We start from the raw sequence: 25,185 nt of genomic DNA, 5'->3' as shown, positions 1-25,185 counted from the left end.
AAGGCCTGGGGCGGGAGGGCGGCATAGTCGGGGGGGGGCTGGCAGGGGGCTGAGCCCAGGGCGCCCTGCGAGGGAAACAGGTCCTGGAGGACGGCGGCGAAGCCCGGCGTCTGAAAGACGGGGGGCAGGACGGGCTCCTGCGCTTGGCCGGAGGGCTTGGGGTCCAGGAGCTGGGGCTGCCCGACAGGGGGGGTGGCGGTGGCGGGGAAGAGGCCGGCGTGCAGCGGGCTGGCAGGGCAGGCGGCCCCCGGGGGCAGCACCAGGGGCGAGTTCAGGTGCTGGAAGACGTGCTGCTCCAGGAGGACGGGCAGCGGGACGGGGCCCTGGGTGGTCATGACGTAGGGGGTTGCGGCGCTGGTGGCCGGCATCTGCGGGGCGGCGCTGCCGGCGACCTGCAGGTGGATGGGCAGGACGACGGGGCTGTCCCCCAGGCAGATGGGCTGCAGCACGGTGGCCGCCACCTTCAGGGCCACCCCGCTCTGCGACTCGGCCGGTGGCGTCAGGATGGAGGGCGCGGGGACCGTCACCAGCGGGGACAGGGCCTTCTTCATCAGGTCGGCCGAGTTGATGTTCCAGGCCTCGGCCGTGATCAGCTGGGCCACCCCGTTCTCCAGCTTGTTGTTGGCCATGGCCGAGGGCGGGCTGGTGACATCCATGGGCAGGTTCGGGGCGTCCTTGTACAGCTCCTCCATGTCGCGGGGCTTCTCAGGCTCTGCCGGCGCCGCCTCTACATCGCCGTCAGCGGGACCCGCGGCGGCTCCGGGCTGCCGGGAGCATCGGCACCGACATAATTTGGCCTGCGAGCCAGAAACATGTTTTAGGCAGCGCATAAATCTCCTCCTTAAAATAATATTTGCAATTGCCTTTAAAGACCCCATCGCCAAAGAAAAGCTGCTAAACATTTCCATGCTTCAGGCTAACGGCTCCGTAAGACAGTGTACTATATATACAGCGATGCTGGATATACATACATCCCCGAGTGTTGTACGAAGAGTTTTGAGGAACTTCTATTTAGCTGTAAACACAGATAATGTAAAAGGCCTCGAGGACTGCCTGCAGCCAGCACCCCCCCCTCCACCCCTTCCACCCAGTACACAGCCTGATGAACAAGGACTTGGGCCATCCGTTCCACATTTTTAAACAAAGCTTCACGTAAATGACAGTGCACAGCACAGCCGAGCAACAGCGTGCTGTTTTAACTCAAGCAAAAGCCCCCAAAACAAACATTTCTAAAAACAGCACTGCTAAGAAATGTTCCATCCTGGGCGAAGGGTACTCGGTTCCCCTGTAGTACTTGGCCCTTTGTCATCCCAGTGGGATTTACTAAACGCAAGCAGGCGCGCGCTGCACGGTGCGTACGGCACCTCCGAAACTGCCGTGTGCAGGGTGAGAAAAGAGCGTGGCCAGGCAATGGCAAAGCAAAACCAAACCAAACCCCGGCCCTCACCCTGCCACAGAGCTAGAGAGAGACAGTAGTGTGAACCAAGCAGCTGACTGATTAAAGACCCAAGGAATAACAAAAAAATCAAAGCAACTGCAAATTTATTTTGACAGCCCAACCCTTCATATTAACCAAGCAAATGGCAATTAAAAAAGGGCAGACATGGTTTCTATTCATGATTGCGGTGAAATTTCCAGCCTATTTCCTAGAAAGACTACACACCCTCCCCCCCCCCAAAAAAAAAGGCAGCAAATTAATGGCGCTGCGCATGCATTTATTTAGAACGATAAGTAATTTCAACCCCGCGAGCTGCCACCAGCAGACTTTGGCTGGGGGCTGACCGCTCCGCCTGGCACCGCCCGTGCCTCTCCCAGAGTGTGTGGCGCATCCTGCCGTAGTAGTAATCACCATGGAAACTTGTCCGGTTTCAGCTCCGTTACCACAGGAAAGCACTGGCACACCCAAAATTTACATTTTTCACCTGCACGTGGCTGAATCCTGCTCCCTACGAGCAAACCGTGTGCCATCGCTGCAGGCCGGCTGGCACGCTGGCGTTGGGATGATAGGGAGGGCAGCGCCGCTCCGAAATTGGATGGGTAAGGACTCCCAGCCTGGGGATGTGTCTGCATCTGAGAGCACACGAAGAGCTCCACTGGCTCTGACGCTTACAGAAATTATTTGCTCGTATAGATGTTTGTAATACTGGCAAACCTGCAAAGAGGACAGGGAAAAGGGAAGAAAAGAAAAAAAAAAAACAACTCCACAAACAAAGGCTAAAAAATGGCCAAGGCAGGGAAGCGGGAAATCTCCCAAGTCTCTCCTGAGACTTGTAAATCCTTGGATTTGGCAGCAAGATGCTACAGTGAGCGCAAGACTACAGAAATGCCAGGAGTTAATAGCAGAGGCTGGTTGGGTAAAATGCTAATAATTTATCAGATGCGTTTGAGTTCTTAAAAAGGATTTTTAAAAGTAAACAGATGAGTCATTTCTTTTCCTCTCCTGCTGCTGGCTTAAGGAGAATAACTCTGGATTTTTCTCATCTCATGAAATGGTCTGCAGAAAGCATTCACAAATACAGGGTTGAGGGGTTTTTGTTTCCTTTTCCAGCTTCGGCTGAGACAGATTACAGGCAGACAGAGGTGCCCAAGCACCGAAAAAAAAGAGCAAAAATCAAATCCCTTATTTAGAAAGTGACAAGAGTCAGTATAAAAAAAATTGCACCGGTTGGGTTTTTTGGGGGGGGCGAGGGGAGGGAAGGGAAGAGCAATCATTTCTAAAAAGAAAGACATTGAGGAGACCACTCAGCAGATGCAAGCTGAAAAAAAAAAGATGTTGGTTCTGTTTTAAGGAATTAAAAAGTCATTTTCTGCTGCTCTCATATAATCTCTCCCTGTTTTTAAAATGACCATTTTAAAACCCTGTGGTCTCTGCAGCATACACCAGCATCTTTGCTCCTCCAGCTGCTGCAGCACAGCTGAGTATTTTGCACATAACACTGGCTTTTCCCGATGTTTCTGTTTGCTTGAGAAGCGTGAGATCGCGGTGTTTTCATAGAGAATTAACGATCTGGCAGGGACAGGAAATGACCCCTGTTCCCCTGGCAAACCCATTTAATGTTGAGAAATAGAAAAATTAAGATGAAAATTATGCTGTGTAAGAGACTTGAGGGATTAGCATGCTGTACAGACCCATGGAGAGGGAGACAGATCACGGATGAAGATGAAAGTATAAACCGTAATAAAATCCCCCCATTGCTGCTTTAAAAAGTGACAGGGCTGCAGGCAGAGGAAATATCTAGATGAGGGGAAGAAGAGCTCATCTATCACCATCAGACACCTTGAAGAAATGCCTGTGGGCTTGGTTGTTTGGGTTTTTTTAAAGCATAGTCAAATATTGTTTTCCACACTGAATCCTACATATTTCTGGGATCTATAAATACAGATTGTTGAGCTCGTGGCCCTACACTGCCTCTGGGAGGGTCCCACTGTGTGAGGGGAAGGAGGAGAAAGGTGAGATGCAGCCCTCGACCCAGGTTTATGGGTTTGGGGTGAGGGATTTTCCCCCCCTCACCTTTCCTATGTGGAAGTTTTCCTTACTTCCAGTGTACCTGCTTCTTGAGCATGTGATCGCTACAAAAAAAAAAAAAAAAGACATACACATACACACACACACACACAAAAATACTTCACAATCCTGCCTGCAGCCTGCAGCTTGGCAGTAGCCAGCTGCCAGGTACAGCGGAGTCCCAGCACAACTGCCTCCTGCACCCTGTAAGGCAATTTTCAGTTTCACCTGGGAGGCAATCCCAGGGCTGCTAAAGACGTATCAAACTAAACACCTATTATCAAGGTCAGTAAGCAGACAGAGTGAAAAGGATCCAAGTCCCCAAGCCTCAAAAGAGGAAACATTTGAAGATCTGGGATCAAGAGACAGTTTGAAGTTGTCCAAAGAGGTGTTTTGTAGTTCCTGGACTCCTCTTTTATACTACGTACACCGAGTACAAGGTACAAAACTGTAAGTCAACATGGAGATGACTTTAAAGTGATGTTTCAGTGTTGGTATTAACAGTGATAGCTATACTATATTTCTCCTATAATAAAAAATCAACCTGACACATGCGCTGGGTTTGGGGTTTGGGGGGGGGCTGGTTAAGATTGCTGCTTCACTGCACATACATTATTCAGAGTTACTCAGTTTTTAAAACAAGTTTCATGTACCTAATATACACAAATGAAGGTAATATAATTCAGTGAAATTGCTTTAAGTTTCCTCTGTCTACCACACCTCAGTGCCAGAAAATCAATTAATTTCACTTTGCCTACTTATCTATTTAATATTTAATTTGCTCTTTGTTTTAATTGAAAAGAAGCTTGCAACACTGAAACGAGCCCTATTGTAAATAACCCAGGCTTTCCCACCGGGGTGCTGATAAGAGTTAAGTTCATGGCACTGTGCAATGATGTGTGTAACTGTACAGGAAATGGTATGTTAGCTATACAGAAATGCCATGAAAGGGTGCTGATAACTCTAGCTTATTTTTTTTATCTCCTGCTGATGGCCGTGCAACAGACTTTTCTCAGGGCTGTTGCATGCCTTCCTGTGGGACCGCAGCACCGCACCGTACGCAGCTATCCCCGTGCTCTGCGTGCTCGCCCGTACCGCAGCTTGTACCTCCCTATCTGCACAGAATTCAAATTACGCTATGGGAAGGTTCTCAGATGCTCCCTTTGTGGGATGCCCTGCTCAGTACCGCCTGGAAAAATCGGGCTTCCCTTCAGTATAAACACAGTATCAAACACAAACCAAAATTACAAATCTTGACTTAATGGAACAGCTTGGGGACAAAATTACGGACGGATTTGGACTTCAATGTTTAGCCAAAACTGACTGCTTGCCGTCGCTGATCCTCCCGCCAGAAGCAAAATGTTTGATTTTTGCTTTGCAGAAGCCCATTAACAAGGGTCATAGTGAGAGCATCCCCGACGGGGACGCCCCACCACCCTTTGGGAGGGCGGCAGGCCTGCTGAGCACCCCCGGCAGCAAGCGCCCAAACAACTCCTGCACGCCCCGGTCCCCGCCGGGCTGGTCGGCCACCAGCACGCCCCATCGCCCTCGACGCTCCACGAAACCACGCACCCAGCCTGTGCCTTGCTGAGACGCGGGTTTCTGAAGGAGCTCAGGGTTGGGCCTGCCCCATCCTCAGCAGTCTCAGCGGCTGAAGCCCAACCCATCTTTCTGCATCCTTCTGCAGTAAACACACAAGTGGGCAACAAGGACACATATTGACCCAGACCAACCACTATAAGTCATGTAGTCATCTTCCATCCTGCAAATTTTGCTTTGTGTAGTTCGAGCCATACGCAAGTACCATAGTGTTATTGGTGTTTTGTTGCTAGAATAGAAAAAAGCGTATTTGAATAAAGTGAGCTTTCATATACCAGATACAAGGAGCTATTACTGGACAAATAATGTACAGGTGGGCTCTCCCATACATGAAAACCACAGATGATTTCAGCAGCATTTGCCTCTCACGTTTCCCACCAATTCACATATTCAGGCGCCTGAGTCTGACAGTCCTGGCTACCCCTCATACCCTTTTAGTAGTGTAATCCTTGAGCACCAAAGGGCAGAGGAGTAACCAACTCACAGCTAATGGTGAACCAGCCTTCTCCTCCACCTTGTTTCACCATTCAGGGTGCTGCGTTTGATAACCCCCTACCTTGGCCAGGTGCAGAGGCACCCGGAGGGCCAGTGGGACCTGTCCTTTCTGCTCGCAGGGAGGCTGATGGTGACCCCCCCTCCAAGGTACGGGACAGGCGGAGTGGAGGAGACCCACAGGACATTTTATTAAGGCAACCAGCCCTTCGCCCGCCCTGCTGGCTCACAGTCAGACCCCAAATGCAGTCCCATCGCCTCTGGAAAGGGGGCTCGATGCCCCCGCCTTGGTCATCAGCAATAGGGGAACCACCGGGGATGCACTTCTCTGTCCCCTCCAAGGGGCACTGAGCAAACATCCTGGCTTAGCCCTGCCCTCTCCCCCCTTGTTCCCTTGACTCAACTACCCAGCAACTCCTTGTTAAGATTTAGGAGGCACCATTCAAAAGTGACTGAGGGCAAGGTGAGAAAGGCATTGGAAAGACGGTACCAGCCAGAGAGAGGAGGGAGGGCTACACCAGGGTACCCCTGCCAGTATGAAAGCTACACCTGCAGCCTTTGCTCCCCGTCCCTCTGCACAACGTCCCCTGCTCACCACGCACCCACGCGCTGCCCCGTGTTACTTCTCATTCTACAGGAGCTACACAGTAGAGGATGAGCTGGACGCTGCCGAGGAGCAGTTAAAATAAGAGCATCTCATCAGACAACTTCAGAAGACACCAGAGGAGTAACAAGGCTCCCACGCAGCTCATGCAACAGGTACTTTTATTTTCCACCGCTGCATTTTGGAACCTTCTGGGACACAAACCTATTTGTGTCAAGGCTCCCATCCAGGCTGTTAAGCCCTGGGGGGAACGAGAGGGAAAGGAAATCATTATGGCAGTGCAAAATGGCATGTTATAGATAGGACGCTGACAACATGTATACACCACTTTGGCACACAGCACAATTGTTCCCAAATGCAGAGGCTTGACTGGCTGATTGTACTTCGGTCTTTCAAATAGTTCAGCTGAGAAATACCACAGTGGTCTGCCTATTGCACAGGCTAATTGCCTGCAAAGAGCTGCGTTAGAGTAATATATTTGCTAACTATATTGCTGTTGTCAACAGCCTGTAGTTAGCAATCTATTCCAGGGAGGAGAGAACTCACTTTCTTCTCATTTAAAACCAAATCAGACCAATTGAAAAAAAGATCCTGTCACAGGTCTCAAACCAGTGTCTTTATACCCAGGGGCAATATATACAAGACAGACGGTAAGTGCTGTAGAAGGAATAGAGCATTTGCCTGACAAATTTCAACCTGTAGTGAATTTTTATACCCAATTTGGACACCTCACAAAACCCCCCTACATTTGCAGTGGAAACCACGACATACCCCAAGCATATGAGAGATAGCACATGCCGCCGTACTGCCAGATGCCTTTCCCCTTCCTCTGCTCCATTCACAAACTATTCCACTAACTGGATATAACACTTAACTGATGGTCTCCTACTTTCAAAAGGACCACCGCTCACGCAATATACAGTATTATATATAAGCAGGCACTATAAAAACAGGGCTACTTTGAAATTACTTGAGATTGATCTTGCTATTCCCAAATGCTTGTTTCTCATATTCACTGCACATCCCCGTTCCTGAGGTCTCTAAACTGTCACGCTTGGAGGAACCTTGCAGCAAGTTCCCGAAAATAAAACCTTTTGAATGGTGGTTTATTTTTTTTTCCCTTGGCATAGTACAGAAATGCCTGAACAGTGGCAGCTTGCTTAGCCCACAGTAAGCTGAACACACACTCTGAGGCGGAGACAGTGCACGGAAATCTGATGTATTAAATGGGACATGTGAAGGACAAATATAAATTTGCCAGCCATAATTACTGCTGAGTCACGTGCCACCCAGTTCAGTGATGTCCCTTCCACCCAGCAGGCTCTTCCAACTCAGTGCAGCTTTCGCACTCCAAATTTCTGTTCAAAAAGGGAAGGCAAGTTACCGCTTTTGTGACTGCAGAAGTATCTGTTTCAATCACCTTTCCCTCGATGCTGCCAGCAGCATGCAGATGTCTCCTCCCGAAGCGTGACGTAGTCCCTTGGGATGGGGACGGCGGCGGCTGCAGCCTTGTGTTGGGATGGGTATGTCGGTGACCCAGCAATCACCCCCCTGCCCTGAGCGCCTGCGGTGAGGAGGTGCTGCCTGCGTGGCCCTGGGGGAGCATCTTCTCACCGGCAGCTTCCCAAAAGCCAACCTGGAGGGCTGCTCGCCCCTGGGAAAGTCCTGCTGCCCTCCCCTCCCCGCCTCTCAGCCCCATCATGCACTCTGCTTGCTCAGAGTCACTGAATCACAGATGGGTTGAGGCTGAAAGGAACCTCTGGAGGTCCTCTGGTCCAACCCCCTGCTCAAGCAGGGCCACCTATAACCACTTGCCCAAGACCATGGCCAGACGGCTTTTGAATATCTCAGGGTCAAAGACTCCACAACCTCCCTGGACAGCCTGTGCCAGGGCTCGGTCACCCTCACGGTGAAAGTGTTTCCTGACGTTCAGAGGGAACCTCCTGTGTTTCAGTTTGTGCCCATTGCCTCTGGTCCTGCCGCTGGACAGAGCCTGGCTCCGTCCTCCTTGCACCCTCCCCTCGGCTACTTCTATACATTGCTGAGATCCCCCCTGAGCCTTCTCTTCTCCAGGCTGAACAGTTCCAGCTCTCTCAGCTTTTCGACATACGTGAGACGCTCCAGTCCCTTCGTTATCTTCACGGCCCTTCGTTGGACTCTCTCCAGTGTGTCTGTGCCTCTCTTGTACTGGGGAGCCCAGAGCTGGACACAACACTCCAGCTGTGGCCTCTCCAGTGCTGAGGGGAGGGGAAGGATCACCGTCCTCAACCTGCTGGCAACACTCCTCGTGCAGCCCACGGCACCATTAGCATTCTTTGCAGCAAGGGCACATCGCTGGCTCATGGTCAACGTGGTGTCCACCAGGACACCCCAGGTCTTTTTCTGCCAAGCTGCTTTCCAGCGGGGCAGCCCCCAGCCCACACTGGTGGCTGGAGTTGTCCCCAGGTGCAGGGCTTTGCACTTTTCCTTGTTGAACTTCATGAGGCTCCTGTCGGCCCATTTCTCCAGCCTGTTGAGGTCCTTCTGGATGGCAGCATGACCCTCTGATGTATCAGCCACTCCTGCTGGTCTGGTGTCACCTGCAAACTTGCTGAGGGTACGCTTTGCCCCATCATCCGGATCGTTAATGAAGCTGTTAATGAAGCTAGGATCAGACCTAGCATTGACCCCTGAGGTACACCACTCATCACTGCCCCCCGACTAGACTTCGTGCCACTGATCACCACCCTCTGGGCCCGGCCATGCAGCCAGTTTCCAGTCCACCTCACTGTCTGCTCATCCAGCCCATACATCAGCAGCTTGTCTGTGAGGATCTTACGGGGGACAGTGTCAAAGGCCTTCCTGAAGTGTACGTAGGCAATATCCACTCCTCTGCCCTCATCTACCAGGCTTGCTTCTCACACAGTAGGTCAGCTTCCCACGGGGAAGGCAAACTGGCAGCAGGTTGAGAACCTAAGAAAGTCTAAATTAAAGTGGTATCAGGGAAAAACTGGACTTACTCTAGGGATCTCTTTTGCATCAGAGCTCCTGAGATTTACTATACCTTGACCTCCACAGTTTTCACACATGTGGTGGACCCACATGTTTACTTTTGGAGCGAGACCGTAGGAAGAATGCAGACTCATGCTAGCATTAAAAGACTTCTTAGGCTTGAAAAGTAAAGTGCATGATTTTCCTATGGGAAAAAAATATTTTAAACAATTTTTCCTGTCATTAAATATCCCGTTTAACTGATTATTTAGTATCATTTTCAATCAAAACATTGTATTTGCCAGCTAAGCAAAGACAAATGAGCTGTTTTGAGAACACAGAGCTAAACAAAACAAACAAGAGAGCCGTTACTTTACAGTAAATTTTAAAAACCGTGCATTTTGTTTTCCCAGCAATCGATACACCAATGATAACAAGAGGAAAAAGGATACCAATGAAACGTAATTGCCAGCCCCACTTCCCCCAAAACTCGAAACAAAAAGCACTCAGTGTCAGCCTGATAAAATATTTGCTCCTTTGCCAGTCAAGTGCTTTATTAAACAGTCCTTAAAGCATCTCAGCTCTTACAAAGGATTTCCAAGTTTGATGTCAGTGAAATGACTTCAAAGCCTCATTAGTTCCCCAGCGGAGGTTTGTTCTCTGCTCAGAGACGCTTGGCTCGCTATTTTGTCCTGACCCTCTCCACTGATCCCAAGCTCAGATATTTTTACTACATTCATTTGATCTTTTCTGAGATCCAGATGAGAATTGGTATTGGTGTGGCAAAGGCCGCCACCCATTGCCTGTCTCTTCTTGCTTATGTGAATCTGTCTCGCTCCCGGTTACAAGGGACAGGGACCCCTCATGGACCACTTACCAAGCCTCAGCCAACAGGTTAGTGAGGTAACGTTAAAAAACAGTTTTAAACTGCTACAGCACTTTTGCAGGTGAAACATCTGCCTTTGCCCCATTATACCGACATGGTTTCGACTGCTTCAGCTGTCTCCCGACTAGCCACACAAGCAAAGCACACCAGAGTACCCCTTGAGGGGTAAACCAGCTTTACCAGCTCAAACCCCATAAACTAAGTGAGGTGCCACCAGCACCACATGCACCCCGAGAGCCCTGGCCCCTCAGACATGCTGCAAACCCTTTCCCATCCCCTCCTCATGGCATGCCAGCTCCAGCTAAAACCCACTTTTTCTTGGTACAGACAAGGCCAGAACGGGGCTAACCTCAGCACTGCTGAGAGGACTCCCCTTAAGCTCATCTTGCTTTCTAGACCTTCCCAAGTCAGAGAGAAAGAACAAGTAGAAAACAGTCTTACTGTATGGTAAAGCCATGGGGGTTAAGCATAGCAAATCCCAACAATTCTGTAACTCATCTTAAATCAACTGAAAGCCAAATTTTCACATAATCTCTCATCGTCCTGATATAGTCTGGCTTAAATAAATACATAATGGGAAGAAAAGCAAAACCAAATGAAAAACTGAATCTTCCAGCTCACAGATCCTTTTTGGTGAGGTAGAAATGCTCCTAAGACCACAGGTAAGGACATGAAGGTGATTAACCACATGCATGCGTGCCATCCAGCTTGCCACAGTGGGCTGAAAGACACCTATAGCTCTGATGGCTCTCAGTGGCATGGATATGGTCCCAAATGACAAGATTCAGGGATGGGCCAAAGAGCTGGGGACCGAAAACAAACTCATCAGCTTCTCTTGTGGGACAGGGTCTCACTGGGAGCACGGGCAGATACGAAGGCACAGGACTATCGGGGTGCTGCTTGGGAGCAAAAGGGTAGAGGAGTCCTCCCTCTCCCGGTGCAAAATGTGGAGATTTAATACTTCATCCTTCCCCACTGGCATGAGTAACCAAATGGTCCTTCAGCTTGCCACTTCAAGATCAAGTTTTATGTTCATAGCTTCAGATTTATTAGACTGACTTTCCCTCTCCTCCACCCCATCACTTTGATAAACGAAGCCCAACATTTCATCAGCTACCTGACAGTGCTAATCCTCAGCAGATTACAAATTTGCCCTGCTCTTGCACCACCCTATCTAAAAATGTGTGGATGGAAAAACTTTCAAGCAGAACTAGCCCCTTACTTTCATCCTTGCAAAATTTGTAAGCAGCTGCAAGGATTTTGTTTAAAAGAGACAGAAAAATGTAGAACTCCTGTGATGTGAGGAAAACTGCAGCATTTTTTCTTTGAATTTTGCATCCTTTTACACACTCGCTTTCACCCCAGTGTCTGGACCGTTTCCTGGTCTGACTTTGAGAGGCAGAGAAATGACCTCTTCTCTCCGTGATGCACAAGATGTCAGCCTTCTGACTGAATTCAGGCTAACACTAGCGTGAGATGCAGTATTACAGTGCTGATGATAACGAGAAGACTTCACAACTTTTCACCATGTTTTCACTCTCAAAGACCAATTTAGCCCCCCTAGAACTTCAGCCCCTGTGCTGAACTGTGAAATACAGATGCCTCTGACCACAAATAATATGTAAATAACAGAAAATACTGAAATTCTGTCTTGTTGCATTTCAGTGCTGCTGAGGTTACTGCTGTTCAGTTAACCCATCCAGGTTACCTGTAACACCTACAAATGCCCCCCACACACATGCACACATGCAAGTACTTCTTCTCTAGTGCCTTCTGCCTCACCTATTTGACCGTGAGGTCTTCTGGGCAGAGATCGTTTTGGCACATGATTAGCACAAAGCACGGACCTCAGCTTGGATGCCAGTTACCACTGCAATCCAGAGTACACCTTCCTCGTGGGGACGGGTGGGCACGCACTCATGAGGTGGCACGGGACTGCCCTCCTTCTCAGTCTAGCTGCTGGCCGCTACTTGCAGTTGTGTTCCTCCAGCATGCCTCTTCCTCCCATTTCGTTAAGGTCTACTGTGTTTCTCTGCTGCCAGAGCACTTACAGTCTGCCTAAGGGTGAATGTTAATGTCCAAATTTTACTAATTTGATGCTATACGAGCAGAGACCTTCCAGCCAGTTCAAAGGAGTCTTCTCCAGCTGGGTATCCTGGCTCCGACCGACACACTGCTCGTACTGCATGGAGGTGAGACTATTCCAGACTGTGCCCAGACTACACAAAAAAGTAATAATGCTCTTTGTCATCAGGGATCCAGACTCCAACCACTCAGAAAAAAAAGGTTATATTTTAGGAAATGCAGGCAGGGCAACCAGTGCTGTAAAAATAGCGCTGCTATTGCAGGTAAAAGTAAGTATTATTTTCCTGATACTATGAACCAGTCAACATGAACATATTTCGCAGACACATATTGCAAGAGGAAACAAGGTCGGTCCTGCCCATGCTTTTCCATCAAACCTTTGGAAAGCACATACATCATGATGAATGCAGTATACCAAACTTTGTTATTATCACCTCCCCTATCTTAATGATGGCTGCGTGGTTCCAGAAGAGGAGTGTGCTGCCATAGTATATAGAGCCGCTGACATATTTACTGCAGCATTTTTCACCAGCAATTTCCGCTGCGATGTGTGCTATTACATGTTCAGAAAAACTTAGGGAAACTGCAGGATGCAGAACAACAATTACATCTTTCCCAGATGAGACTACTACATTAATGGATCGGCATCATCTATCACCATAGATCGTAAGTCCTCTGGGGAATGTCACCAGGCCACTCCAATAAATCTGACCAGGAGATTTTGTATTTGGCTGTTCGGCTCAGCCTTAGGAAACAGTTTAGCAACACACTCCGCAGCATGACTATGGGTCAGCTCTCCCAGTGAGATGACATTGCTCTACAGCCGTGAAGCTCTGGATGCAGGACATCCTGCACGCCAGCGTGGAAGGGTACACAGGGCTGCAGCCTGGCATTAATTCCTCACATGGTTGGTTCTTCAAAGAACCAAATTTTGGTACGCAGATCGAAGACTGTGAAGGAAAAAAGCTGACCGTGCAGCTTTGTTCCTTTACCAACAACAACAAAGAAAAGAAAATGAAAACTAAAGAAGAACAAAACTAACAAAAAAAAACCAACCTGCCAGCAGACCAGTGCAGCTCTGAAGTAAATTTTTTTGCTGTCAATCTATCTTCTTGATTCTTCGGGCCACCTCAGCAGGCAGAGTAGACTGTCTGCCATTAAAATGTAAGGTGATGCTCTATTAGGGAAGAACATACTTCTCATAGGATTTTCCTTCATGAAAGCCAAACAAATAACCCACAGATAAAAACCTCCATGGCTGTACCATGTCCTAGCTTATCCTTGTAATAACAGGAGACTAGGACCTGAGGCTGTCTCCCCTCGTCTCCCGCACTAATGCAAATACAGGAGCAGTGTAAGAGCAGGCTGAGGGGAAGGTCAGCCCCATCAAAGTCCTTTTGGGAGGCAGCTCCAAGCAAGGGGGTCTGAGGGCACTTTTGTCTCTCCTGCTTTGTGTATATTCTGTTTCAGGCAACGATGTATTTTCCTGACACGCCGTTCACATAGCTGGAGCTAAGCATTTCCTCATACAGTACTGGGGGTGGGGATCTGCCACGGCATCGCTGCTCCCAGGCTTAACTGTTTTGAGTCCTCTCTTCCCTTAGGCACTGGCTTTCACCACCCACCCCACCCCACCCCTGCCCCAACACCACGGGCAACGTGCATGGTCCTTCTCCCTCGCCCAGGTGCCCAATGTGAGGGCATCAACACCAATGCCTGTTCCCACCAGGATGGGGCCACCACCAGACATGCCCCCTGAAATGAGGACAGCCTTGGGGTGCTGCCCATGCCTGTCCAACCCTCCCCATTCCCACACGCCAGCCCTTAAGCTCCTTGTCCCCATGGTGGCCGACCCCTCCTGCTGTCTCGGTATGGGTGCAGCGGGTTTGGCCAGAGGAGCAGGGATGGAGACTGATGGCTTGAACTACTGCAGCTCCTGCAGCAGCGAGTAGCTGATGGTAACTTGAAAGGCGCACAATGGAGCTTGGGAGATTAGCAAAACAAGGAGGAAGTAGTTTTAACAACATAATAATTTCAGGGAATAAAAAACTGCCTATAGCCTGTGTAAGTTGTGAGAAACGGCACATGCTCATCTCGCCTCAGGCAAATCCATATGTTGGTAGACTAGCTCAGCTACAAAAATGATACCCTTTCTTGCAGACAGAAACAGCAAGAGCACCCAAGAAGTACAAAATGTTCGGTATTTACTTGGTGGGGTGTTAGAGAAAACAACCATGCTCACTTAAGAGCTTGCTGTTGGCAAAGGGGGAGGGCGGATGCCCCCAGCCCTTGCCTCCTGCAAAAGCTCTCCACCGTCCCTCCAGCGGGGCAGTCAGCATCAGGTCTCTGCACTTGCCCCCTGCTCGGGGGGCTAAACCATTGCCGGATGGAGAAGCTGCTGCACCCTTCAGCTCATGCAAAACGTGGGTCTGCCCCACACCACCCCAAGAAACTCTATGGCTCCAACTATGCCATAGTCACCCTCTATGTCCAGGCACCCCATGGGCAGGGACAGGTGGGCTGTGAGGTGCCAAAGCAGCATGTGCCAGGCCGCTGGGCTCCCGGGGCCACTGCTGGCCAGCCAGTCTTTGCCCAGGATGGCGGCTGAGGGAAATCAGAGGAGTCTGCAATACGGGAGGCACAGCAGGAACAAGCCACACCACAACAGAGGTTGCAAAAGAAGCCCAGAGAGCTAAGGTGGCAGCCAAGAAAAACCTCTGTTTTTACCGCATGTCGGTGGACGTGCTCACGTGCCAAACCCTTGGCCGAGCTGGGTAAACATCTGAACGGCACAAACCAAACCAGAGGAGACAGCTGTCCCCTGGCGAGCGCAAACCCTTTGCGACCCCAGCTGAATCTTTCCCAAAAAGGTGTCGAGATCTATAGTTTGAGAAACCGAGCAGCCAGCTGCTGGCCACGGCTGCACAGACAAGGGTGGCCACCAGGGCAGGTGTGAGTAACCACAAACCAGGAGCCAAGCTCTCTGCCAAGATGTGCTCCACGCGGAGAGGGCACCAGAGCTGCCCAGCACCTGCAATTTTTGCAATGGGGAGGACGGGATGGGCTGCAACAACCAACCAGCATTTCTTTGGCTGCCTCATCCAACTAAAAGGGCCATCTCCACGTGGCGCGTTTCCCGGAAAACGCTTCATGCAGGTTAACTCCAGTAATCTCAAGGGACAGCAGCCAGCTGCTGGGGGCAGCTCTTGCCTCTGTTCAGGCAACGTCCCTTGGCCAAACCCCGCTGGCAAAGTCAGTGCCATTTCCCACGGCTTCATGGGGCACACGGCCACAGGGAGCGGGTCCCAGCACGCACCCATCTTGCCACCCCCAGGTGCCCTCCATGTCCAGTGAAAAGGCTCCCGCAGCATGCTGTAAAAGCATGAAAAATCAGTAGGCTCCATTGACTTTTAGCCTGACATTAGCAATTTCATAGCTTAATGCTAACCAGAGCAAAGAGGAGAGTATGCTGCTACCAAAAAATAATTAAAGGGGGGAGGGGTGGGGTGGATATTCAAAGATCCCGGAGTCACCCAGTACATGAACGCCTGGTAAACCCTGCCCTGTCCTCACTGCGATGAAGGACGATTCAGCCCCTCCTCTGGGATGAAGCTTTCGCCAGGACCCAGCCACCCACACGGGCTGGCAGAGGTCAAGTGTCGGGAAGAGGAGCAGCCCAGGGGCCGCAGGCGCCCCCCCCCATGGTGGGGGCACCAAAGCCACCAACCCGGCAGCAGCGGCAGCACCAGCCCCAGCATTGAGGGGCACCCGCAACGGGGCGCTGGCGGCTGGCTGTTTGGGTTTATCTGCCTAAACAGGCACTGAGGGATTAGGTCCCTTGGCGTCTTTGGCGCTAATTAAAGGCTGTTTCTTATCCGATTGTTCCCGATAGCGTATATTTCTTCTGAGCAAGTTACGGGGTGCGAGGGACGCCCCGTAGCCCACCCTGCCATCGCCGGGCTTACTGCAGGCATGGCCGCTTGGTGCCGGGCCGAACGCTGAGCTCTGTCCGTTTCTTCCCACGCTGGTCGTGCCGTGGGCAATAGTTACCAGGAAGAGAAGTTTTGGCTGAAGCGTTCGCTCTCAGAGCAGCACCAGTTACACGTGATCAGAGCTTAACAAGGCGGCCGGAGCGAGCGCACTCCAAGGGCAAAGTCGTTACCGGAGCATCTCGGGCAGCGCTTGTACACACAAAATGTGCATCTGGAACAACGGGCAGCAACCCCTTAACCACAATTTTTGGGGCCCTAGAAAGGGTTTACCTAAATATAGTTAAACACGGCCCTTTGGCAATGTCTGCGTCCTCGATAGAGCCAGTGGAAGACGGGTGTTTCCTCCAGGCCTTGGCTTAGGTGGGCCGTGGGCACTGAGGGGGTTCGGCTGGGACTGGAGCCTGGCCTTTACATTAAAAAGCCACCGAGCTGCAAACACAGGCACTGAGAACAGAAATGCAACCTTCTCCTGGTTGCCTCGCCTATATGCTCCTGACTCTGTGTGGCTGCGTTACGATGCGTTCTTAAAACACACAGTTATCCCCTCTCTTTCAAAAGGCCTTGTTATGCTGCAAAAGGACATACGCAAAAGGAAAAATTAATTTTTTTTCATAGGCCTCTTTCTTTGTAACTTTCAAGCTTCTGACTCCAAACTAAGTAACACTTTTTTTTCATGCCGATTTGTATGTGTAATATAAAAAAATTAAACTGGTCTATGAATCTGCTTTTAATGATACGATGCTACCTGCTACCCTTGTATATGTATAGAATTATTTTAGTCTTCCTCTTGCTGTGTCTTACAAAGGCAACATACTGTGGTTTCAGCAGTTGCATTTTTAAACGTGTTTATCTGGGTCACTGCTACTTACAGCATAAGAAGATTTAGTGAAGCCAGTTTAGCATCAGTCTAGTGCAAAGGAAAAAATTCTGTAATTAAAACCAAAAGAATTATACTGTTTGGAGGGTAAAAATCTCAACATTATCAAATTAAAGTCTTTGGGCTGATTCAAGAAGAAAATAGACCTCTGGGCAATTTCATTCAAAAGGCGCTTGGTGGTTTGGGGGTTTTTTTGGCTCATCACAAATTATTTCATGAAATTGGCAATTTCAGGTATAGAAAAGAGAACCGAGAGCACTACAACATCAGGATTTTCTTTAATGGTATGACGTAAAATCACTAACGATGGAAGAACATGACTCCTGATGATGGCGGTCCATCTGACGCACATGGAGCACTGCCGATGTGCATGCCAGCTTGCCCCGAGCAGCTGCACCTCTTTGCTGTGTAGTGGCCATCACGGAAGACAGGGGAGAAGGCAACCTGTTTTGATGGCAGTGCTCCCAGATCTTTCCACTAAGATACAACTGATCTGCAGACAGAAGAAAGCAGGGGGGACGTTCAGAGGCCAGGAGAGGCACCTAATGTAGTCTCCATGTGTTTCCAATGGTCCTAGCTTTCCAGTGTCTTGGAAAATGCCAGAAGAAAGGAAGATGTTGTTCAGGAAAGGCGAAGGTGCCACTCACGCGGGAAATGACGTGTGAGGCTGAACAGCCACCGGGAGATCAAAGTCTGAGCGTGCCCGTGTGATGCAAGAACAACATCCCTCTGCATCACGCTGCCCGCTGGGTGACAGGGAAGTGACTCAGAAGACGAGCGCGCTTCAAAGGTTCCTGGAATACTGGTTTATTTTAGCTGAAGCCCGTCTGCAGCGGAGTGGGGAGGACTGCAAGCAGAAAGCATCCACTCCGCACCCTGCAGCCACTGCTGGGGCAGTTCATCCCCCAGGAACAAAAGCTGTCCTCCTCTTTTCCCTTTCTTCTGGTCAACGGAGGAGGGCAGGCAGGGAAATAGCTGTCACTGCCGCTGCCAAACCACAGCCAGCGGAGAACTGACGCCGCAGTGGAGCGGGATGAGATGCTCAGTGCCCGCCCCGATGTGCCCCATGGTCTCCACGACAGGAAGCTCAACAACTGTCCATCCATCAGTAGGGTATCAGTGTGACAGAAACATTAGGTTACTACAGCCACATCACCGTGATCCAGAGTTAATTATTCCCCAGATCCAAACAGCAGCAACATAGGGAGCATGGGACGAGTGTGTAGTCGGTAGTTTGATCCTGTTATCGATTGGATGCTAACAGAGGGACATAACTAACTATATTTCCTGTGTCAGAAACAGGGAGGAAGGATGATAGATTTTCTTCAGATTATTGGGGGCAAGAAAAGGAAAGTCATAAATTCTCAAAGCCTCAAAGTTTTTACTTAGTTTTTTTGAACATGGCAGATTTTTTCCAGGTTTTTGGGGTTGCTTTTTGCTTTTTTCAGTTCCTTCAACATATTCCTTGCTGACAGACAGCACACCAGCTATTTACTGGATATGGTGATCTACAGCTTCAGTCCTTGGGGTTCCTGTTTGATTGCAAGAGGGCAGCTTCTGGCACTCCCAGTCCTGCTGCAGCAGCAGTTGTCTCACAGTCAGCAGGGCCAGCTACAGATCAAGACCCCGAAGGAGTAAAAGGCTCCGTATCTGGCCCCTTAGTTAGAGAGGATTTATTTTATCATACTGGTTTTAGAGATTTATCACTTCCTTTACCTTCCTCCATAAGCACAGGGAAGAAAATCTGTTTTAAACATGGGACAGGCACGGTTTCCATCAGAGGGTAAATTTGGGGGATAAATAAAGAAAAAAGGAGCTATTTTTAAGCCAGAGACACAAGTGTTGTTCATCATATTTACAAGATCGGGTTGCCACACCATTCTTCAGATGATCTGAGATCACTGGAACCTCTTTCCTTAAAAATATGGCTATAAGAAGTAATTAAACATCGGCTTGGGGTTTGTGCACATTGGCATGACCACTTTCTCCTCAGGCGCTTTGGAAGTCTGCCACTGGTCCTTACGGAAAAATGCACTTAGCCCTAATATGAGGTCCCGCCAGTTATGAAGCCCTACATTCAACTTGGCATGATTTTGGTGCAACAGCTTCAGAGCTGTATTGGATCAGTAATGCAGATGCCTTTGCAAGCAGGTTGGACACCAATGCTGAGGAGACCAGGAGCATGCCCCAAAAAACTGAAGCAATGGGCAAAAAGAGGGGGAAGGAGGGTAGGATGCAGGGCTCCTGACATCTGTATTGCAGAACTGCAAGGACCTCTGGACTGTCTCCAGATCAAAGGACCACTTGATAGCAGTCACCAAACGCCTTCTAGCAGAACACCACCATTCATCTCATCCTTCTCACATCCTCCCAAAAGAAGCCACTACGTTGACACACTTCATGATTTATTCGCAGGAGTAGCTGCAATGGAAGGAAGTGGTAGCACATGGAGACGTGGCACCAGCAGAGAGATTGGGGGATCCAATTCTGGGGATACACATGGTGCTGCTCTGAAAAGTGGAGATGGTGCAGGGAACAAGACACAGAGAGTTCTGGGCCTTTAAAAAAAAACCCCAAACAGAAAAAAAAGTACGACTGCTGTAGAAAAGACGGAGAGAGGAAGAGGGGAGCGCAGGAGAAAAACCTAGAGCTGCTGACACAAGCGATAAGATGAACGAAGCGGCAGAGAACACCTGAAGGGAGTTAGTTAGGGAAGATACAGAAAACAGTGACAAATAAAGAGCTGCTGTGCAGTGTCCTTAGCTTGCAAAAATAAGACTCATCGAGGGATGGATGTCTACTGTCTTTCTAAAATAGTTGCTAAAGATGGATGAAAAATTCCTCTGACCACAACTGAGGAAGTGCTCTATTTCCATAACTTTGAAAGCTGGAGAAGAATTGGGGTGTCTTGATCATACTGCAGAAAGCCAGGTCATGCAAACAGGTGTCCTTGGGCAGACCCATGCTCTCTTTTACAGACCTCCATGGGCTCCCCACGGCCTGGGCGTGAAGGTCTGCTCTGGATTGAAGGTCCGAAGGAAGTGATCGGCCAGCAGTAGAGTCCCAGGGCACCTCCAGTATGATCCGCAAAACCGTTCTCAGCTAAAATCGCAGGAGCTGAGTTTGCGCAGAGTCAAAATACATTGAGGACAATGTTTAAGGCTCTCAAAGAAAAATACTCTACTTTCTGTCTGCAGTCACTCCCACATACAAATCCCCTCACACTTTGTCTTCTAGAAGGAAAGAATATTACACTGAAGCCATTCTTAAGCAATAATGTATCTTGAGATGACTGAAAACCAACTTTAAATGCATGTTGTCATTTACTAAGCCATTAGGAAATTTCTTATCATTGCCTTGAAGCCACAAATTCTTGTGGCCTGCTTAGACCCACTTTGCGCTTCAAATTCTTAAATCAGCACAATAGCAAAGACATTAGAAAATGTATGTTATGCTGCAGCTGGTAAACACCAAGGAAAACGTCCTGAGCTTTACAACAAAAGGTTACCGTGATTTAACAGACAGCCTCCAATCTAAGAAATAAAGTAACTAAAGTAAATAAAATGGAGTCTGAAAACCAAACAAAATATATTCTCAGGCCAAAATGTAAAAGAACCTGAAAGAGCCAAAGAAGAGTCAATACAGATTTTCAATTTTATTACTTTGATTTAATAAAATTCTCTCGATAGTGTTGCTTGCTCAGTACAACCATAGAAATTGTAATGGCAAATACTGTACTGTGATTTATGGACTGAAAGGTTGTCTCATTTAATTATGCTGGTAAATATAACAGTGCAGACACCTTCTCTTGGAAAGCTATTTCTAAATTGCTACGTCAATATTCAGATAATCAAAATTGATATTTACCTTCTACAAGAACAGCATGTGTGTGTATGTCCGCGTGTGTGCACGCATGCGCGTGCGCGCACACACGCACTTATATTCTTAATGTTTCTCCATCTTTTGGATCGCAGGAATACATGCTACAGGAACTGCTGCTTTATTCCAAACCAAGACCTATGCAGCTGCAGGGTACCCAGCCCTTCACATAGGACATTTCTGCTAATTGTACCCTCTTCTCTCGCTAAAATAAATCCAAGCAGAAGTACCCAGCAGAGGTTCAGTTCAACCATTTGTTACTCTAGACCTGTGAAGGTGTAACTTCACCTTCAGTTTACAATGACATAATTGATGGATAAATCGCTGAAGCCCTAAAACATGCAGTCCAACACTTACGTTAACGCTGTATTTTTCAGTCGGAGTAGAGCACAGGAAATCATTTTTTAGCTAAACCTTGCTTTTCTCTCATGGCTTTGCAACAGAAGTATAAAGCAGCGCGTTAAGGCAGATTTCAGGTACCAGAGCCCACGTGCCACTCACCACCTAAGGCATCCACGGGGCAGGAGGCTGACAGGGAAGCGAAGGATGCGAGACGGCACCAGCGAAGGAGAGAGAGGCAACGTGGCAGAGAGGGACAAGGATGTCCCTCTGCAAGGTGGAGCCTGCTGTCCCTGCCCACCCTCCCTTGCACACCCTGTGCCATGCATCCCTCCTGGCCATCCCCAAAAGTCCTGCCCTGGTCACTCTTCCCTTCTTCCCCATCGCACCGGCGTTAGACTGCCGGATCGGGGGCCGAGGGAGTCGAGGTCCCACAGCAGGCGCTTCACACGCTCTGCAGTGCCGGGGGAGCTGAGAGCGACGGGGACAGCGCCCTGGCACGCAGACCCCCAAACGCTGCAGCCTGGGCGGCCGACAGCACTCCTCCATGGCACAGACCCGGCCTCGGGCTGGCCCGCGAGCCCTGCCTCTGCAGCACGTCCTCCACGGCCAGCTCGCACGACCGCGTCCTCCGGCCCACGGGGCAGCAAGCCTCCGGGGGAACGCCTGAACAGGGTTGGAAGACGATTATGGGGACAGCAACAGAAGCTCCAAGGATATGTGCCCATCCTCTGCGGCAGGCGGAAGAACGAGGACGCGTCTAGCCGTGATAAATAAACCAGGCCACATCCCCATTTCTGCGTGCCGCCGCAGGAGCCCACGGGGGGATCCTTTGCCTTGTCCCCCTCGATCACTGTCACCAGGAACAACCACCGGCTCTTATCAGCAGAGATGTCTCTGGGAAGGAGTGACTTCAGGACACAGTGTCCTTCCCTGGTCCCTTGAACCCCCAAGACAATTTACAACGCTGTCACTCATACACACTCCCTCCTCATCTGCACAGTTCTTGCCTCTAAATCTAACGTTTTGTTTTCTAAATAAATGTCCTTTAGAGCTCTTACAAGACCTTGATGATAAGCCATTTTATTGATATTCTGTTTCACTTTTCAAAATATTTGCAGATTATAGGATAAATAGCGTTTGCTTTTATCCCTTCTTTGGGAGATAACAGTTCGGTAACTTACATTATCCAAATGAGAATTTATTGGTTAGCATTGGGGAAAGCAGATCCTTTCCAAAATTAACCTTTGACCCAGTTAGTCTTTCATAAACAAGCAATGATTTAATAAATCCTCAGCGCCTAAGAGATGTTTGCAGTCGCAGCATCGACTTGCATGACTGTTGGAAGGTGTAAGGATAACAAAGCTACATCATCCATATTTCACAGCATCAAGATCGGGGATGAAAAACTATGGAAAACTTCCCTAATGAAATGTCAAAGCCAACTAGCTTCACTACAGCTAATCCGCAAATCTTGATGACAGTGCAGATTACCCAGTCTGCTAAACTGGCAAGCGCCCAAGGAAGCTCATCTCCCAGGGATTACCCCTCCATTTAGGCTTGCCTTCCTCCAAATTATTTGGAAGAGTCCTGGAGGAAACAAGTTTCAGCTCATCCATTTCCTTCTCGAGGCTTTCAGTACACTACCCAGTCTTAAAGCATCAAGCAACAACAGTGCGCGCACACGCATACACGCACGCATACACAGAGCCCCAAATATTGACGTTACTGTGCAATAGGCCAGTCACCTGCAGATACCAGGCAGAAAGCTGCTGACAGATGCTGCAGTATAAACCTCCTAAGAACCTTCAGGTTTGGTGAAGAAATCCCCTGTTCTCTGTCCACGCTGCCCCGACGCCTAGATCCGAAACACGCCCGAAATAAGCGATTATTTTTTTCTCACACTGGCTATCTATGGAAGATCCTTTTTATAAGTCTCTGTTGTGCAGCTCCTGAACGTCAGGCCCAGCAAATCAAAACACTTTATTGTAATTTCATATTGTTTACTTTTGCAAGGCAGGATCTTGGCAGAGACGAGCGTTTCCTCCAGGGACGAGGAGGATGGGGCTGGGAGGGGGGGAGGACGGAGGGATGGAAGGAAGCATTTTAATGCAGACTTCCTCATTGTCTGCTTTAATAAGGACCCTGGCTGAAATACAAAGGAAGAGGTAACTAAAAAGACCTTCGCCACAAATTCAGAGACGCCAGAGAACGGGTGTGAGGATGCACCAGGGCCGGCCTACGCAGGCAGCAACAACAGATAAGGGATGCGGCAGGAAAGAGCCCGCAGCCCTTGCCCCCACCGCCCGGCCCACCCAGCAGGGCCGGGGAGGATCTGGGGCTCCTCTCCAGGCGGGCGCAGACCAAAGGGCCACGGCCGAGAAGGGGCAGGGAAGGGCAGCCTCCCCCCTACTGCTCCCACCCCGCTCCCCCGTGTCCCTGCAGAGCCAGCCTGTCCCCCCATCTGCGGACGTTCCTGGCTCCTTCCCCGGATCCTCCTCCTCCCTCCCCAGCCCCAGACCGTGGGCAGGTTGCCCTCCGAGGAAGACGGCACCGCCAGCGCATTTCTTTCCTCATCAGGGCTCTCCCGGGAAGGAGAAGAGGAGGAGGCTCCTTGCATCCTGCCGGCCAGAGACACTGGAAAGCACCAGTGACCCCACCACAGGCGTCTGTTTTTCACTGCACATTTCCAGGGAGATTTGACTCACAATGTTCAAATGTTTGGGTGAGCAATATTTAAGCTGATGAGAGCATTCAAGAGCTCTGCGTTGGGGGAATCGGGCATTTGTAGCACACGACATTCACGCCCCGCGCATGGACGCGGGTTCACTCTGAGCCTGCTGCTGAAGCCACAGTCCTCCGAGGAGCCTGCAGGAGATGGACGATGCCAGGACAGCAGTATGGCCAAAAGGGATTCCATTGCTTTCGTTTTGTCCCCAACTGTCCATATCAGAGACCCAGACCTTCTCACGTTCTTTAATCCCAGCTTCCTTGGGCTGCTGCACGCGAGACAAAGTCCCGGGGCCAGACACGTGGAAGGAGCATGCCTTGAAACCATCTCTGGGACTACCTGCGGTCACAGGCAGACGGGCAGAGGCAGGCGAGACCCCCCCACTCCCACACACAGCCTGGCAAACCGTGGCAGAGCCCAGCTGCCGGCTCGCCGCTGGGCACAACAAATCTCCCTGTCCTTCGGCATCATCTCCCTCTCCTCCTCCAGCTTTGTTTGGGTAGAGAAAGTGGTTCACAGAGACCTTTGCACAAACCCACCCCAATGACAACTGCCTTGCTATGTAAAATGATTCACTGGTGTTTAAAAATCCCACAAACAGGAGTCCTCGCCGACTTTATGACCGACTTCCTACAAAGGCACCGAGGCCGGCAATCGCTAATGCTCCGTCTGGCATCGACTCCCCACGAATATCTCTCAGCAATAACAACTGATAGCAGAGCTCAGAGCCTACACATCATCCTCCTGTTTGTACATAAATTCCCTTTAAAAGGATTTCGGCATCCTCACGCTGCTTCTTCCCAAGCGTTCAGGCTCTTAAAGCCAAGTCAGCCAGACAGAATGGTGCCACGCAACTACAAACAACACAGGACAATTTTTTATTACAATACACGGCACTATTATTTCTAAAAGCACTGACAGTAATATGCGGCGTGTAAAAATACACGTTCATCATAAAGAGGTTAGATACTAATTCCTGCAGCTTAATTTTTTCTTAAGGGCACCAGCCCATTTTTCAATTAAGGCAGGATAATATTATTAATCATAAAAAATTGCTGATGTGTAAAATTGTTTCCTTTCTAGCTAGCATTGGCTGAGAAACATCGGACACGCTGCCTCCGAATTAGTCTAACTTAGTGGCAGTATGGAAGCTGTATCATCCTTTTTGGTGAGGATTCACGCTGCTCCCAGCCTCAGCCGTGGGGAAAGGCACATCCCTCTGGGGA

General features: G+C 49.6%; 1 protein-coding gene across 1 annotated transcript in view; it reads right to left on the bottom strand.

Moving 5' to 3' along the window:
- Positions 1-25,185, bottom strand: part of RAI2 (retinoic acid induced 2) — a 37,947-nt gene that overhangs the window by 869 nt on the left and 11,893 nt on the right. The window contains exon 2 of the mRNA XM_010571375.1: positions 21-797. Coding sequence (XP_010569677.1) covers positions 21-692 — 672 coding nt within the window. The 5' untranslated portion in view covers positions 693-797. The remainder of the gene's footprint in view (positions 1-20; positions 798-25,185) is intronic.

This window comes from Haliaeetus leucocephalus, unplaced genomic scaffold (assembly GCF_000737465.1).
Source record: "Haliaeetus leucocephalus isolate CR32 unplaced genomic scaffold, Haliaeetus_leucocephalus-4.0 Scaffold317, whole genome shotgun sequence".
Lineage (NCBI taxonomy): Eukaryota > Metazoa > Chordata > Aves > Accipitriformes > Accipitridae > Haliaeetus > Haliaeetus leucocephalus.
This window is presented reverse-complemented; position numbering and strand designations above follow the sequence as displayed.